The sequence below is a fragment of the Solanum verrucosum genome, unplaced genomic scaffold (genome assembly GCF_900185275.1).
Source record: "Solanum verrucosum unplaced genomic scaffold, falcon-dt-bn FXZP01000064.1, whole genome shotgun sequence".
Lineage (NCBI taxonomy): Eukaryota > Viridiplantae > Streptophyta > Magnoliopsida > Solanales > Solanaceae > Solanum > Solanum verrucosum.
In genome coordinates, this window is record NW_026020144.1 from 1157912 (window position 1) to 1175481 (window position 17570).

The 17570-nt window shown below is 33.1% G+C and overlaps 3 protein-coding genes and 3 non-coding genes across 6 annotated transcripts; all 6 read right to left on the reverse strand.

Moving 5' to 3' along the window:
* Positions 1–1231: 1231 nt before the first annotated feature.
* On the reverse strand, positions 1232–5990 carry LOC125827703 (uncharacterized). The gene is made up of 6 exons (XM_049507030.1): positions 5590–5990; positions 5473–5521; positions 5333–5384; positions 2579–2742; positions 2192–2305; positions 1232–1748 (listed from the first exon to the last, which is right to left on the reverse strand). The coding sequence occupies exons 1-6, from the start codon at positions 5946–5948 to the stop codon at positions 1596–1598; spliced, it is 891 nt and encodes a 296-aa protein (XP_049362987.1). The 5' UTR covers positions 5949–5990; the 3' UTR covers positions 1232–1595.
* A 1920-nt stretch (positions 5991–7910) lies between these two features.
* Positions 7911–8679, reverse strand: LOC125827722 (chaperone protein dnaJ 11, chloroplastic-like). The gene has a single exon (XM_049507050.1). The coding sequence runs from the start codon at positions 8601–8603 to the stop codon at positions 8133–8135; it is 471 nt and encodes a 156-aa protein (XP_049363007.1). The 5' UTR covers positions 8604–8679; the 3' UTR covers positions 7911–8132.
* A 1749-nt stretch (positions 8680–10428) lies between these two features.
* Positions 10429–10530, reverse strand: LOC125827982 (small nucleolar RNA Z279/snoR105/snoR108). Its single transcript, XR_007443028.1, has one exon. It is a non-coding gene; the product is annotated as a small nucleolar RNA Z279/snoR105/snoR108 (small nucleolar RNA).
* A 1375-nt stretch (positions 10531–11905) lies between these two features.
* LOC125827978 (small nucleolar RNA Z279/snoR105/snoR108) lies at positions 11906–12011 on the reverse strand. The gene has a single exon (XR_007443025.1). It is a non-coding gene; the product is annotated as a small nucleolar RNA Z279/snoR105/snoR108 (small nucleolar RNA).
* Positions 12012–13640: 1629 nt separating this feature from the next.
* On the reverse strand, positions 13641–13747 carry LOC125827981 (small nucleolar RNA Z279/snoR105/snoR108). The gene has a single exon (XR_007443027.1). It is a non-coding gene; the product is annotated as a small nucleolar RNA Z279/snoR105/snoR108 (small nucleolar RNA).
* A 388-nt stretch (positions 13748–14135) lies between these two features.
* On the reverse strand, positions 14136–17018 carry LOC125827900 (monocopper oxidase-like protein SKS1). Its single transcript, XM_049507237.1, has 8 exons — positions 16893–17018; positions 16676–16785; positions 16070–16340; positions 15874–15976; positions 15223–15580; positions 14688–15053; positions 14491–14569; positions 14136–14345 (listed from the first exon to the last, which is right to left on the reverse strand). Exons 1-8 carry the CDS (start codon positions 17016–17018, stop codon positions 14136–14138), a joined length of 1623 nt encoding a protein of 540 aa, XP_049363194.1.
* Positions 17019–17570: the final 552 nt, after the last annotated feature.

Here is a 17570-nt window from a genome sequence, read left to right on the forward strand (position 1 = left end):
AAAATCTTATTTACTTTTAAGTCAAAAGAAAAATCAAACAAACAAATTGATCGAGTGGAAGATTAATCAGTCTTAAACCTCTGTTACTTTTTTCAAAATAGTATTATTCAACCTTATAATAGTATACAACCCCATAATTTCAATATTAATATGACTAAATTATGTGCATGCACAGCGGCCGTGTATTTACTATGTTCATGTGAGACATCTTTTTCACAATAAGGCATTTGGTTAAGAGTCACTATCTTTTGGTGTTTGACAAGACATTGGAGTCGCTGGGATAAAGACATTAAAGCACTAATTAGTAGCACATATACCCCCAAGTGGGTACCTTATCCCTTTCTCCACTGGCCACTGCTAATCTCGTAGAAATAGCGTCCACTAGCCAATTTCGAGCTTAACAAATATTGAGTTTTGACCTCGAAAGTTTATCCATGAAGTTATGAACCCATGGAAAAAGACCCCACGAAGTATAGAAAAGCAAACTACCGACAGAAACAAATTCCTATTTTTTTTTTCATTTTGATTCAACAATTTGTTCAACTTACATGTAACATATATTATTATGTATAGTTATGATAAAGGAATGGCTATTAATCACACCCAAAAGGTAGATGAAAAAAACTTAAATAAGCAGAAAATGACATGGCCACGACCTTTGTAAACTGATGCTGATAGCTCCATGTTATCTACAACAGTTTTTCAAGACACAACATATGAGCTGAACCTATACAGTATACACATCAACATTAGTCAGCAATTTTGAATTACACCAACCACTGTCTGCCTGAATAAATGGATAAGTGTTTCTCTTTACCAAGAATGAATCATGCGTTGAACGTGTTGCCGTTAATGTTGAAATTAAACAAAGAAAATTCTGAATTTACAGTCCAATGAATCAGCAAAATAAAGTTAAAGATGACTCATGTATGTGTTAAAACGGTGAAAATGAAACATCACTTGAAAGGAATGTATTTTGACAATCTGTAAATTTCTCTGGTACTCTAAGTTTCTGAATAAAATACATTACCTGTACAGCAACAGCCGACGGCCGACGCAAATGTCATGGATGTCTTTGTCCTTCAATCAATGAGTGGTATATTACTCCAAGAAACACTAGCAGACATTCCTCTTCCTGTCTTTCAGTACCATCAGCTGATGCAAAAGAGGAGTGACATATCGAAACCACAAGATTCTTTCATTATAGTGTTCAATAAAGACAAACAAGCTGTCATTCCCGATCTCACTATCAGCCAACCATTATGCAAATTTTTCAATGTTTTTAACATTAAAACTCCAGTACTAGTGTTCCACACAAAAGTTTATGGCTTATGGCATTAAACAGTGGGTGTTGATCTACAGCAGAAAGGCAATCTCCTCCTTCACCCACCCCCCAAACCCCCTCCTACCCTAGAAAAATAAAGAAAAATAATAGAGGGGAAATAAGAAGCTATGGGGGCAGAGAAATGAAACCTAACTTCCAGATAGTACATGCGTGTACTAGGAAGTATTACAAATACATTTTAATGTACTTTTTGAGGATCTATTGATGGCCAGTATGGAGTATACTCTCCCAGATGAATCTGATACTCTATTTAGCTGTGAAGCTGCTTCGCTAAATCTCGAAGGAAACGAGTGAGAGATCTTTCTGCACGGACAACATCATTATTTACTTTTCCTTCCTCCTTGTCTGAATTGCTTCCTTTTTCTCGTATTGATTGCACTTTCCTAACAAGACCACGTAACTCCTGTACAATGATATAAAACATAATCAGATAAATAATCCCTCCCTGGCAAGACAAGCAAATTGTAGTTTACATACAAAAGGCACATAATTTTTCTTTAATTTCTCAAGTAGGGGCAGCTTATTCTGTATAAACAGCATAAGTAATTGTTGACGCCTTTCAGCTTAGAGTAATGAAAGGCACATTTAACCAAGCTTACAACTATGTCGATATAGGTTAGGGTGCACACTTGACAGCCAGAAATACTGATTTATTTATCCATATTATTTCTTCTTTACTAGTTTTCATTTATCGGTTATTTGTCTTTCGACATGAACATATACAGGCAAGAAACTGAGTATGAGAAACATAAAATCAAGTGTCAATTCAACTTATACACCAGCAAATCCAAGATGTAAAGAAAACAAATAAGTAACTCCAGACCTGCGCATAGCAGCTGAACTAACCTGGCGATCAAAATCAACCTCACTTAGAGAATAGATTTCTTTAGAGATGTCAACGTCCTTATTGACCAAGCCATCAAACCATCTATCAGCTAAAACAATATCGTCCTCAGAACTCTGAAAATAAGCAAAAAAGAAATTTGAACTTTAGATTGCAGTCCAGTTATGCAATCTACCCCCACATTATGCAGGTTTCATAATCAGCTCTTTAATTAAACAAAGGTGCAGAAGAGCTGTTCTAATACTTGTTCAATTTTTCATATAAATAGATTAGCAATTTTAGTTTCTTGTGCTCGGTCATAACTTTTAACACAGCAAAGCAACCAAGAAACTCTGATCCCCTCAGATTGTTTTGAGAAAAGAAAAATGAGGAGTGAGATTATGACGTACCTCTTCGTCATCCTCATATTCAGTCTCTTCAACTTCTTCATCAATATCTTCAGTAGCCGAAAGTTCCGAACCAGATAAAGCCTGAAATTTAGTTTGGTCTCCATCTTTTGTTGCCTGAATCAAACCATCCATCAATTCAGGCTCAACTTCTCGCAATAATCTGCCTAACATGAATTCGTATTACATCGTGAGCATATAGATCTGGACATACACCATTTGCACGTGACCAAAATTTCAGGAAACCGAGAAACTGAAATTATGAGACTGCAAACATTTCCAAGATTAACTTGATCCAAAAATATTCACACAACTTCCACGGCTTATGGGGACTGTAGATTTTAGAATTCAAATCATCAAAGTAAACAATCCTTATCAAAATGCAGATAAATAACAACATTAATAGAACTTAAGTAATATGAATAATGCATCACAAGTACTATAATCAATCAATTTATAAACCACAACTCTTACTGAACTTTATGATTTTTAGTCACGGGAATGAACAGTTTACAGATCAATTATACAAAGTACCATTCTAGAGAAAAATAGGACAAAAGACATGACAAGCATATTCATATTTTAGATCGCTTCCTCTGTATTCACATGTATGGTACTCAAACAGCTATAAGTAATTGCTGGATCTTCCTAATAAGAGATAGTATATAGGTCAAACATTAACTGATACACCGACACTTTCTTCACTAGAATGCCCTTCTCAAGTGTACAAATTTATTATTTGTTTGGTGCTTCAGTTCAAGAATAATATCAAGTTTATTGCTCTCATTTTGAGTAACGACACTGCAGTATTACTAGTCAGTGTTTACCTTCATTTTGCATGAACTTCCTAAAAAAGTATGAGATACAGAAATAAGAAGGATTCACATTAGAACTTATGTTGTAATAAGTTGGGCAGCACAGTTCACACTATCTTTCTTTTATAACGTTGGTGTCCAGGCCAGCTTGCACGCACCTTGACTAATTCGGTAATTCCACCGGCACCTGCTACCTTCCACCAGTACAATTATCAGGAAACTCAACACACCAAGGCTTGGACATATGAGAAGAAATCACCTAGTATTGACCACTAGGCCATACCCTTGGGTGTTCCGCAACTCCTAATAACTAAATATTGAATCTCTACAGTATGCTATTATTTCCTTTTCCATTAGTATGAAGTAAGAACTATTTAGTATTAAGCAGCTTACATTTTCAAAGTGTCTATTTCCATTCACTAGTTTTCTATTTATTATCCCAATTACGTTTTGGGAGCATCAACTTCAACTCACAAATTTATTTATCCACTCCAGTCTGCACCAAAGAGATCTAATTTCCTTTGAGCCCTTTCCCTTGAATCTGTCATGGAAGCCACTCCAATGACCAAAATACTTCCCATGGAGAGACTGAAAAACTTGCAAAAGGAACTCGAGAAGTTATCAAACAGTTATACATTAGATCTGAAAGCAGTTCCACACAAGCATTCATACTGCTCAGTTCTATCTTTTTGCGTCAATCCCCTAGCAGCTTACTATTATATCTCATAAAATAACTGCTTTTCTGGATGCAAAATGTATGAACTACTGAAGATTCTATGTGACATAAACTTTTTTCATCAATTGTTGTTATTATTACGCATAACACAAGTATTCATTTGCATAGAGCAAAATTGAGGACTAAAGAAAGCTTAAGATAAATTCAGTTATCAGATGGAAAGAACCATAGATCCCATAGCTATATGAGTCAGACAAGGAAAACTAAGATGTTTATTAGGTCAGAGGTTGAAAAATAAAGAGAAAATTCAGATTATATAAGACCGACAACAGATTGACAAAGAATGCTTCCCTCTTCTTGAGTTGTTAATTTAGGAATTATTTCTAAGATTACAAAATCATTAGAAGAGCGGTTTTAGGTAGCACCAGCACTAAAAATCCTATCTTATACAACATCATATCCAATGTAGTTCCACAAAGTAGGAACAAATCCTATCTTATATAAATAATTAAAAAAGAAGATGGCACCAGCACTAAGGTAGAATGTATAATTTGAGGGAAAAGCACCAGCTAGTAAGGAAGAATACGACTCCAAGGTTACTTTTCTTCCCTAATAATTTGATGTTGTTGTTGCAAGTAAATTACAAAGCAAAATACGGATTCATGTCACTATTTTCTGGCATTCATGTCAACGTGTTTATCCTTTCAGAGTCTAGGAGAGTAATAGACCCATTTTGAAAGAGACATCTGCTAAAAAGAGGCAATTGCATATATATGAATTTAAAATGCCATATTTTTAAGTGTCTTTTCAAATGAACCCTAAATAATGGATAAAAGAGTAATGTGATTTGAACCAAGGTAAAGCATTAAGCCTATGAATTTCAAATACATAGCACGAAATCACTCAAATTCAAACGGCCTGCATACTACAAACTCATCAAACTGAGTACCATACTTCTTTCCTAAATCCTAATACTTCATCCATTCCCATTCTCTCTTCCCAATTGCTCTTGATTTTCTGCTATCTTTTAAAACAGTTCACCGCCATGCTAATTCAGTAATTTGCAAGTTCCTTTTTACTTATCAAGTAATCAATATTGACTATATTTAAACCTACATTGGATATAAGTATACAACTGAGATATCTAATAATAGATTAAAGGTACTATAACTTACAAGTTTTGCTTATCTGAATACAGAACGATGCACTAAAACATTTGGCAAAAAAGATCATTTTGATGGACAAAGTAAGCATCTTAAAGCATACCTATGTAACTGAATTGCCTTCGCTTTCCTTCTCGTACATCAGGACCTAGTCTCTGCAGCAAATGAACAAATATGTAACACTCATCACTAACCACGAAAAAATAGCAATAATACCTCACAATTGATAGAACATAAAATTACCTTGGCCACCATAACGGCTTCGTATACCTCTTGCTCTGTTGAAGCCACTCTACAGTGAAATATGAAACATTAATTTATATCCTTTAGTCAATTGTAACTAGAAAGTTCTCTAATTACCTGAGAATGCGCTTAATTTGAGGAACAGAGAACTTAGCTAAATCCATAGCCCACCGGACGGCGCGTCGAGCTTCACGCTTCTTCTCGTTACGACTCTTCCTTGTTTTCTCATCGGAATCGCTGTCGCTCTCCGATTGATCTAACGGTAATGGACTTTCACGTGATTTAAGTGCCGCGCCGGAACGAAAATGAGCTTGCCGGTAACCGGAAGGTGATACCGTGAATGACGGCAGTCGGCGAACATTGCAGGTCGAGAAGAGTGGAGATTGAGATTGAACAAAGTGGATAAATGAAGCGCGAACGTATAAATAGTGATGCCATTTTGGCCAATTCATCAGAGGCTTCATTACATTAGCCATTTCTGTGCGACTGTGTTAGCTTTTGCCGTTTTGCTTGTATTCAGGAACTTATAATGAGTTGGGCCTCAATATCAAGGTAAGCGTAAAAAAGGCCATATTGTAGATATTGGGCCAAACGTATTATGAGTTGGGCCTCGACATCGATGTAAGCATGAACAAGACCATTTTATAGATATATGGCCCAACTATAGGCAAAATCCACTTGGGCCTCATAGTACGTCGTCCAATAGAAATGCTCCACATGGACATATTGTTACACACATGACTTGGGGTCATGAGTTCCTACCTTTATTAACAACACAAGTTATATTTGGTATGACGTTATGATGAATGTGATCGATACCAGATATGCAATGATTCTGATCGCTCTTGCTGGTATTTCTTCGAAGATGACCTATCTCTGGTGCCTTCAACTCATCCTTTTAGTATTATTTTAATATAACATGTTTTTATTCTGTGTGACCACGTGTTTACCATGCACATATGTTGAATACCTATTAATATCATATCATGTTAATAGTATATCGGGCTACTTTAGCTCAACATCAAAAACTTTCTAGAATTAGAAAATTGAAATTCTACTTTTTTTAAAGTATGATTCAAATTAGGAGAGCTGCCCAATTACAAAAAGGAAGGCATCGAATTCCAACAAGCAACGGCTCTTCGATGTTCATTTCCACTTTAATTTCCTGTTAAGAATACTGATCTTTTTTGTCACTCTCACTATTCGTGATGAAACTCTTCTTCTTTGATATCGACATTTAAACTTATCAACACTTTGTTTAGTTTTCTCTTTCTTTATTGGTCGTTTTCTAAGCCCATTTTTTTCATCAAGAGGCGAGATTCTGCGATAATTATCCAATGTTTTGTTGGTCTTACATGAAAAATAACTTTGATAATATAGGCTTACCCTTGAGCATGAGAACAATACGTTAAACGTATTTTTGATGACATGTCTTAAGAATACTTAATTTTGATGGCCACAAAAATCTGCCAAAGTTGAATTGTGCATTTTTGAGAACGTATTTGTATTAGGTGTTTATTTCAATATTTGAATAAGATTTCAAATGATAAAACTTATATGATTTTATTTATAATTAAAAAAATTTACTCAAACGAATTATGAATTTCTAGAATACTATTATAAGCATCTCATCAAAAACTCACAACAGCTTCCCAAACAAAGACTAAGAGAGAAAGAAAATCATAAATATGATTGACATAATATTTACGATTGAATTAAGAAAAATCATAAGCCTCGAATAATTTGAAAAAAAAAAAACTACTTGAAATAAAGACAGATATACTATGTGTCATTTTGTAATTGTAGATAAGGATGACAGATGTCACTTACTAGTTGCTACTCAACTTGCTTTTGATTTCATAATGATGAGATGTTGAAAACTCAAAATATGGATGGCAAGTGACTTCACTAGTGCTTTTAATTTTCTATAATAATATCATATTTATCGAGCGTTAAAACAAAAAATATTTAACCAAATTTATGATGATGTTTATCATTTGAACAATTATTTCTTAGTTTCTGGCCTAGAAGATTATCTGATTGATTTGTTATGACATGTAATTCTTATCTTACAAAGTGGGGACCTAATGATATTGTGGACCAAATTGGCAACATTTTCACCTCACAAAGTCACAAGTTGGACATATGAGAAGTCATGGAACAGGATCGAAATCTACAAAAAGGTATTTTTCAAACTTCCATTTTTACTCTTTTTTAAAAATAAAATATATTTCAACCTTACATTAATAGAAACATATGAAAGGAATCCATGATCATTGACCAAATGGAAAAATTTATACATGTTGCTTTCCAAATTACGTACGTAATAGTATTTGACTAAACATTACAGTTTAAAAGAAGATTATTTATGTGGTTATAAAAAAAGGTATTATATTGTGAATTCTAATAATACAAATGTTGATTGGACAATTTTGATGAACTTTCAGACTTCAAAAACCTCGTCTGATTATTTATCTTCCACACAAATAACATAACAAAATTTTAAAGTAATATATACATAAAGTCACATTTACATACTGATCTTATTCCTCTTAATCCGAGATTTCAGATTTGAGTTACGATCAGAAATTAAGTCCCTCTCGATTAGGAGAGCTAAAATCTACATTTATGACTAATCGGGCGGGAGATTTCGAAAAAATCTACCAACACTGATCGGTTTCCCATTTCCGGCGAACAGTATAATGGCTACGAGCTCCCGCCGGTGAGAAATCAACAGGCCTTGCAATTCTATTCCCAAATAGTTTCCGATCATAATTAGCACGTTTTTCCGGGTCGGAAAGAGTAGCATACGCTGATTGAACTCTAATAAAGTCCTCCGCCGACGAATTCTGAACATCCGGATGCAAAATTCTGGCTAATTTCCGGTAAGCAGACTTAATTTCATGAGAATTAGCTCCTATTTGAATCCCTAAAACTTCGTATAACGATGTATGTGAGGCTATTGTAGAGCTACTACTACTACTAGTAGTAGAAGTCCTCTCCGCAGTGGAGTAAGCAGCGGAAACAGAGAACGGCCGCTGCCGGAAACTAACTAAACTCGGCGGTGGTGCAGCGGCGGAGAGTTTAGAGCCGGCAATTGAAGTGGAGAGAAGAAAAGAAGAAGAAGCCATGATTTTGGAATAATTGTTCTAGAAGAATTTGGTTAGTTATTGGAGAAAATGATAGAGTGAATGTTTTGGATAGATGGAAAAAATGGAAGAGCATATTCCTATTTATTAGAGATGTTTTGGAATACCACGAAAATTAAAGAGAAAAAGAAAAGGAGAAGTGGGGATGTTAGGAATAGTGCCGTAATAATACAAAATTCGTCCATTTCATATTTTACTTATCCATCGTATTAAAAATATTTTCAAAAAACATATAACATAAATAAGTAATATGAAACGAAGAAAATATTAATTATAACGATTCGTCACTTGCAATTGTGATCACAATTATAACTTATTTTTGTTATTAGATTCAAAATTTATTATATGTATATATTTAATTAAAATAATCGTGTCATACTCCGTATATGCTGCTTGATACATATCGTGAAACGATGGAATATTATATATTTATGATTTAATGTATATTAAAATGTTGGAAGTAAAAATTGGAGAAGTAAAAGCTCCCATACGCTCATAATAATGGTAGGGACATGATTTGTGGTGTACGTGTGAGGACTGAGGTGGGATTTTTTGCTTTTGGATTGTATGGTCTTATCCATTGCTGACTCAGCCCGACTCGGAGAATTTTGAATTTATTTATTTGATTTTGATTTAACACATAATTTTATTAAAAAAATTATTTTTTATTTTTAATTTATCTAAATGAACTAAAAAAAAATGAGACACACAAATTAAAATAGGGATAAATTTATTTTCTACGTAAGTTATGAGAATGTGGTCACTACAAATTACTACTCTATATGTTTTTATTTACTTGTCAAATTTTGACTTAAAATACTTATTAAGAAAATATTGATTGATATAGTACGCTTACAATTTTATTTGTATTAATTTATAGAGTCTCAAACATCTTATTCACTAATGGGAAAAGAAAAATTGTCTTTACTTGATTTGTCAGAAATGACAAGTAAAAAAAGAATAAAACAATTTAACTTTAAATTTCTTCTGTATCCTATAATGAAATGATCATGAAATTTCATTTTTTTTAAATTTTGTGTCAAATCAAATCACGCAATCGAGACTGAGGAAGTATAAGATTGGTGTGTAGGGCTTTAGACAAGTAGCACATGTTAAATATTAAAGGTGGTCCTGTCGGTTCATTTCTACAAGGAGAAACCAAACGCGTATTAGGAGCAGCTAGCTAGCCTGCCTGCCTGTCAATTCATCACGTCGGCACCGAAATCCTTCTGGAGATGCTAAATATGGATGCCACTTGGATCAACAGAATTAGATATTTATACTAGATTAGTTAAGCAAATTCTAATTAGAATTCAATGTCAATCAATTCAAATTCATAATAAATGAAATTAACAAATTATCAACAATACTAATTATGGAGTATTAAAATTAGAAAGTAACATATTGACATTATATATTCCACCTAAATCACTAAACCATTTTTATATACTTAGAATTATTCACTTTATAAATCCAATCAAAGCCAACTTCACTTTTATAAAAAGGTGTCATATTATTGAGTATAAAGTCTAAAGTCATCATTGTGATTTAGCCCATGTCTCATAATTTAATTTAGCAAGATTTGTTGTCTCCTTTCACATACTTTATTTTCCTTTTTGGCAAAAAGCTAACAAACTAAAATCAAAAACACATTCGTATTTAAGAACATGTTTTCCTTTGTTTCGTTGAAAGTGATTAAAAGGTCAAAATAATAAGAAAGTAAGAGAGATTAAACATTAAACAAAAAATTACAAAGAGTAGCAAATATTGTTTTTTTTTTGTGGGGGGGGGGATGACTTCAGAAATAGAGATCAGATTGGTAAAATTGAGAGCGTCCAAATTGTCGTAACCAGGCTGAGCCTGAACGCCCTTCTCGCATAGTGCGAGTATTGACCACTCATCATATCCCATTAAAACTTGCCTGAAGGATCATGGTTTTACAAAGCCCATTGCCTCAATTATTTATTCTGCCCATAACCCACATAATTCTCTTACATTGTCCAATGTGGGATTATTTACTTCCATTCTTAATTACCAACTCCCCTTGAAGTACTACTAAGTTTAAACATTTTCAATGCTTTGCACATATTAGGTTTTTTGTATTGACTCACCATATCATTACAATTATAAATTCATATTTAATTATTATTGAAATTTTAATTGATTTTTGTATATATATCTATACGACAAAAGTTATAAATTTTGATAAATTCATAGTGAAAAAGCTACATCCACCTTTGGGCTTTGTATGTACCATGACCTTAAAATTGTAGTAATAGTAATTACCTATGAGTGTTTGGTAGGCCTTTGGCCATTATTTCGTTGATAGTGAAAAAAAAAGGAGTATTTGAATTTGAATATATAGAAACTGATCAAGTTGTGTATAAATATGAATTTCAATAAAAGAAAAGGTTGAAATACTATAAAAGAAAACAATTATTTCATTTGAAATATTTCTTAGGCAAGTTTTTACAAGTGATCAAATCATATAAATTATAAGTTAATTGTAATACCGCCTCATGAGATATTTACTCAAATGTTTGAAAGATGAAAACAGTAAAAATGTGAATATTAAGATAGGAAATAAAAATATTTGAGACAAGATGATTGTGGCCTCCATGGTGGTTTGATGGACAAGATGACTAATGAGATGTGAAAGGTTGGTGTTGATGGGTCTGAGGAGAGGTAGGCTTAGATGTATCGGAAATAAATAATTAGATAAAATATGAGAACACACGTGCAATTTACTAAAGACATATAATCGAAGATATGGATAGTTATATTGTATAGTTAGTTACCCTTATCGATTCCTCACGTCAGCACCGAAACCGTTGTAGAAATGCTAAATTTGGATGCCACTTGGAACAACAGAATTAGATATTTATACAAGATTAGTTAAGCAAATTCTAGTTAGAATTGAATGTCAATCAATTCAAATTCATATTAAATGAAATTAGCAAACTTTCAACAACATTAACTATGTAGTATTAAAATTAGAAAGTAACATATTGACCTTATATATTCCACCTAAATCACTATATCATTAATGTATAATTATCCACTTTGTATCCAATGAAAGCCAACTTCACTTTTATTAAAGGTGTCATTTTGAGTATGAAGTCTAAAGTCATTGTGATTTAGCCCATGTCTCATAATCCAAAATTCCAAATCCAGCAAAGATTTGTTTATAAATAAAATGTAAAAAAAATGTGTGTTTTTTTTGGTTGGGGGGGAGGGGGGGGGGGGGGGGGGAGGAGGGAGGGGTGTGGATGACTTTAGAAATAGGGATCAGATTGGTAAAATTGAGGACGCCCAAATTGTCGTAACCAGGCTGAGCCTGAACGTCCTTCTCGCAAAATTATTGCGAGTATTGACCACTCATCATATCCCATTAAAACTTGCCTGAAGGATCATGGTTTCACAAAGCCCACTGCCTCAATTATTTATTCTACTCACTAACGCCCATTACTCACTTTATTCTCCAATGTGGGATTTTATTTACTCTCAATTCTTAATTACCAACTCATCGGGTAGTATTTTTTCCGTCTTAGTTTATATGATTTATTTATTTTTTAGTTTATTTTAAAAAGAATGACACATTTTTATATTAAGTAATAATTTAACTTTAAAATACTCATTTTACCTTTAATGAAACATTCAAAGGCCATTATTTCGTTGGTGGTGAGAAAAATGAGTAAATGAATATATAGAAATCGAAGTTGTGTATAAATATGAATTTTACTTAAGAAAAAATTCATATAATATAAACAAACTATTTCTTTTGAAATATTGCTTACAGAAGTTTTTACAAGTGAAGTCATATTGCAGTTAAAAGTTGATTGTATGGCATAATGAAATATTTACTCGAATGTTCAAAAAAATGAAAAGTAGTAATAATGAGGATATTAAGATAGATGTTTAGGTACTGATTGAGATAAGATTAAAAATGAATATATTTGAGACAAGATAAGTGTGGTCTCAAAGTTGGTTTGATAGACAAGAAGAGAAAACGAGATTAAGATAGTGTAGGCATGTGAAGAGAAGATGTCCAGATTCTTCAAATTCGCTCAAATTACGATCCTTTCCTAAAGGCATTATTCTAAATGGAATCGAAGATAAGGTTAAAGAGTTGGGTGGTAATCAGATTGTATTGTTGCCCTCATCAATGGTACTAGAAATGTTAATTTTGATGCCACCTAGAAGTTGGATCAGCAGAATTAGATATTTTTATATAAGATTAATTAGGCAAATTCTAATTAGAATTGAATATCTAAGTTCAAATTATCATAACAAAAAAATTAGCAACCCATCAACAACACTAATTATGTACTAAAATCAGAAAGTAGCATAGTGACATATATGTTACACACCTAAAATACAAACCATTTATTTTAAATATTCACTTTATATCCAATCAAAGTCATTGTGAATCCATGCGAAAGAAGCATACTTTATATTCTTTATGGTAAAAAGCTAACCAAACAAAACCATAAACTTCTAATTCAAGCATAGGTTTTCCTTTGTTTCATTAATAAAGTGATTAAAAGGGTCAAAATTATCAAGTAAAATTGGAAAATGACAAAAAAAAAAAAGACAGACAATTTTCACTTTTTTTTTCTTCATTCAGTGCTATGCTTGCAATAGATAGCCTTTCATTCAGTGCTATGCTTGCAATAGATAGCCGATGCTTTAAATAGAATTTTTTCTATATTCAGTAAATTCGAACCTAATACCTCACGTTAAAGATGAAGCAAGTCTTATGATTGCACCACAACTCAAATTTATGTGCCACTTTATTTCATAATTTATTTTTAAAATATTGTCAGACTTTCATATTTAAGCATACTTTTGAGGCCATAGAGATATTATTTATTGTTTATAGTGATAAACTTAAGAACCAAAAATAGTAACAATAAGAGAAATTAAATAATAAGTAAAAAAGGAGAAAGATGAAACAAGAAAGTTCTTAAAAAAAGAAAAAGAAAAGCCAAAATATTGGAAAAAAATAATTCAAGCATAGGGATCAGATTGGTTTAAGCGAGGGCGCCCAAATTGTCGTAACCAGGCTGAGCTGGAACGCCCTTCTCGCATATTTTATTGCAAGTTTTGACCACTCATCATATCCCATTAAAACTTGCCTGAAGGATCATACTTTATCTAAGCCCACAGCCTCCATTGTTTATTCTAGCCAACCAGACCACAACCCTCTTCATTCTACGATGTGGGATATCCACTTCCAATTTTTACTACCGATCGGATGTTCGTACCATTTTTGTAACCTAACTAATTCAGACTTGTATCAAGAAATTTTATGTGGGGAGATAATATTTCCTATCAAAGATGATTCCATTTTCAATCCTTTAAGAATGAAGAAGTACTTGCTACTCTACGGAGTATAACTTTTCGTAGTTTATATATAATCAGTAATCAAAGGCTTATATCTATTAGCTTACTCTAAAGTCTGTCTATGAAGTGAAATAAGTACTACTATATAGTATTGAAACAATACTATTACTAATCATCAACTTTTCCACATTTAATAACATTTGCTGGGATTGGAGCTTCATCCCTTGGAGAAATCTTGGAAGGATCATTCACATCTCCTTTCACTCTTATATACAATTCTTGTCCAAGATACCATTTTTCTGCATCCTGTGATCTCAGATTCCACATCCCTTGATTGTCCAACTTTATTAGTATCGCGGTCCATGAATATGGATACACCTGCATTTCCGTTTATAAATTTAACTTATATATACTGACAATACTTCTACAAAAAAAAAACACTTACCACTCTCAGCGCAATTCAACATATTATAAAAGGTTACTTTATAGTGCCTACATTTACCAAAATAGTCACATCTCAAACCTGAATCGTTGAGCGATAAATAGCATCAATCATGTTGTATGTTTCCATCTTCCCCTCCTCCCATTTCCCGCGTCCCATTCTGCAATACGTTCAAGAATTATAATAAGAACTACGTCTCAATCTCAATCAAGTTAGAGTTAGCTATCAATGGTCGAGTGAATGAACAAATATCCCAAAATCGAGCTAGCTGTAATTACCCGACAACAAAGAAGTTGTATCCATCAGAATGCCATGTTTGTAACGAGTCTAACGGATTTTGGAAGACAACATGAACAAAATCATGATAATTGGCATCAATGACTGAGACACCAAGTCTAGGAACATCATCTACTGGTGCAGCAGGAACAAAACCAGGCTCAAAAACATCACTTAGCTGGAAATAATCTGCCAGCTTCAGTGGTGTTCTCGGGTGCAAAAACGATACCCCATTAACAGTGTATCGATTTTGTCCATCCAACGCTGCCTCACCGTTCTGGAGGATCAGTGTCCGGCTTATGTTAATGCTTCCATATACATAAGATCCTTGAGGATTACGCCTCGCTGCTCCTACTAATAAATCTGTCCTGTTTCAATAATTGGAAGTTTCAATTTCTAAACATTGCTATTCTTACAACAAACAAGCATTGTAACATGTTTGTACTTTGTACCAGGGGCGGAGCTAGAGTACCATTCACTTAATATGTATAAATAATTTATCTAAAGTCCGTAACCTGCATTGTAACATGTTTGTACCTTATTGATAGAGCTTGTTCCATAGAATATCCGTACTCGTCCTGAGAAGGTTCATCAGGGTAAACAGCAACCAGGGGTTCAACATCAAAACCGGGATAACGTATAATACCAAGGCCTGAAAGTTCCCTCGGGATGAATCGCGAAGAGGCTACCATATGATAAGAGCTACCATAGCTGTGATTCTTTGCAGTAACAAGAACAGAATAAGATTGACCAACATGTATGTCTAGACTTTGGTGGTACTTTTTTAAAGTGTAGGCTCCTTCAGTCTCCACCAAAAGCATTTCATGGTCCTGAATTTTGAAATTTAAGGTTGTTTTTAATCCTACGTTCGAGATTCTCAATCTATAGGTAGCCCCTGAAAACGAAACAGAGAAACCAAACTGTCATTAGGTACACATCATTAGAGGGAGCAACGGAATCAGGATTTTCAACAAGGGGATTCAGAACCACCTAAGATACAAACACGTGACTCAAAAAAAACAATTTTGAGCTAGTACCTTTATTGCTACACAAAAAGTTTGGTTAATTTACATATACAACAACAACAACAACATAGTCGGTGAAATCCCACTAGGTGGGATCTGAGAAGGGTAGAGTGTATGCAGACCTTACAACTGTTGGTAATTCTCTATACAAACGTAAACTTACCGGGTTGAAACTCAAAGATAGCTTGATTAGATCTCATTCCATTGATGAGAATGGCATCAGGAAAAGGCATTTTGCATCCATCTTCTAGAGAAATTCTCAAGTCCTTTCACAAAAACAAAATAATGTTACAACTAGACCACATTGTGCATTTTCATAATCAAAAACAATAATACTTATGTTACAAGTTTACACATACCTTGTACTCATCAAAATACCAATCTCCAATTAGTATATCGTATTCATAATCAGGACGCGGAAATGGAAGAGGAACAGTCTCAACGTTGTTAATTCGAATAGGACCATAGCCTCCAGCAGCTTTCTGGAAGAAAAGTGAAGGAAAATAGAAGAAACTTCCAATCTGATCTTTCATCTGAAATTTGTATGTCCAATTTTTTCCAGGCATAATTGGACAATTGGTTCCTTCAACTCCATCTTGCCATGAATTCCTCCTTAATTGCACTCCATTCCTTATAGTTTTCACGATATTTTAAGTTAAAGATCAAGAATAATTTCATGAATGTATATTATGTGGAAAAGTTATACGTAGACCAGAGACGAATTCAGAATCTACAATTAATGGGTTCAGAATGAGAGTGATCATAGTCTCAATAGTTGCATTTTTTATAGTCCCTACACATGTTGAGTTTCATTACATATATACTATTACGTTAAAAATCGTGTATGCATACTTAGTTCAAATTGAAAGTCATGAGTTCAATTGAACCCACAGAACTCGTCCTATAAGACGTATAAATGGTCATAAAGCATACTAAGAAATAAGAAACAATATTGAATAAATTACCATGTCATGAGAAAAGGTTCAGTCAAGTTATTATGAACATTGATAATGGCCACATCATTTGTTGTTGCGTTCAAAAGGGGCCCTGGAAACTGATTATTGATCATAATAACCTGTTTTCACCATCACAAAAAAAAAATAGTTATCTTAAATGCTCATTAAAAAAACATAATTAATAAAAAAAAATTAAGGTTAAAAAAAGGATTAAAACAAAAGTGACCTCTTTAGGATCTCCAATTGGCACATTAGATGAAACTGAAACAACCCAATCAAAGTGAAGTAGTTTTGAATGGACACTAACAAAAGTAGAAATTGTAAAAATATAAAAGAGAAAATTAGTGTTCATATTTGTGTTTCACTTAATAGTTGTAAAAACTTTTGAGTAATTATTTTATAGAAACTTTTCTTGGTAATTATAGTTTATATTTGAAAATTAACTAATGTGAAGAAATTTGGAAGAAGTTAAATAGTTTAATTAGGAATTTTCATTGAGATATAGGTGGATCACAAGGTCTGTGAGGAAGATGATAATAGACCTTAGTAAAATTGCTTCATACCTAATTTATTAGTCGTACGAAAGACACGATGGTAAGACTACAGTGGATATGTTGTGCACGATGTGTATTCAAAATCAATCTCGAAAGTTATTAATACTGAATTTATTATACTTTTACAATTACTGATTCAAAATTTAATATTCGTAAAAAAAATAACGATTTTTCATTCTTCAGTGTGAATACATATCTACAATTACATGTATTCATAACAAAAGCATATAGGTTATCAAATTAATTTCTCTTTTATTTAAATGCTGAATATATCAAATATTATTGATTTCTTCAAAATTCTAAATTTACACCAAGCGAAAAGAATATGTTGAATTTTTATACACATTGCA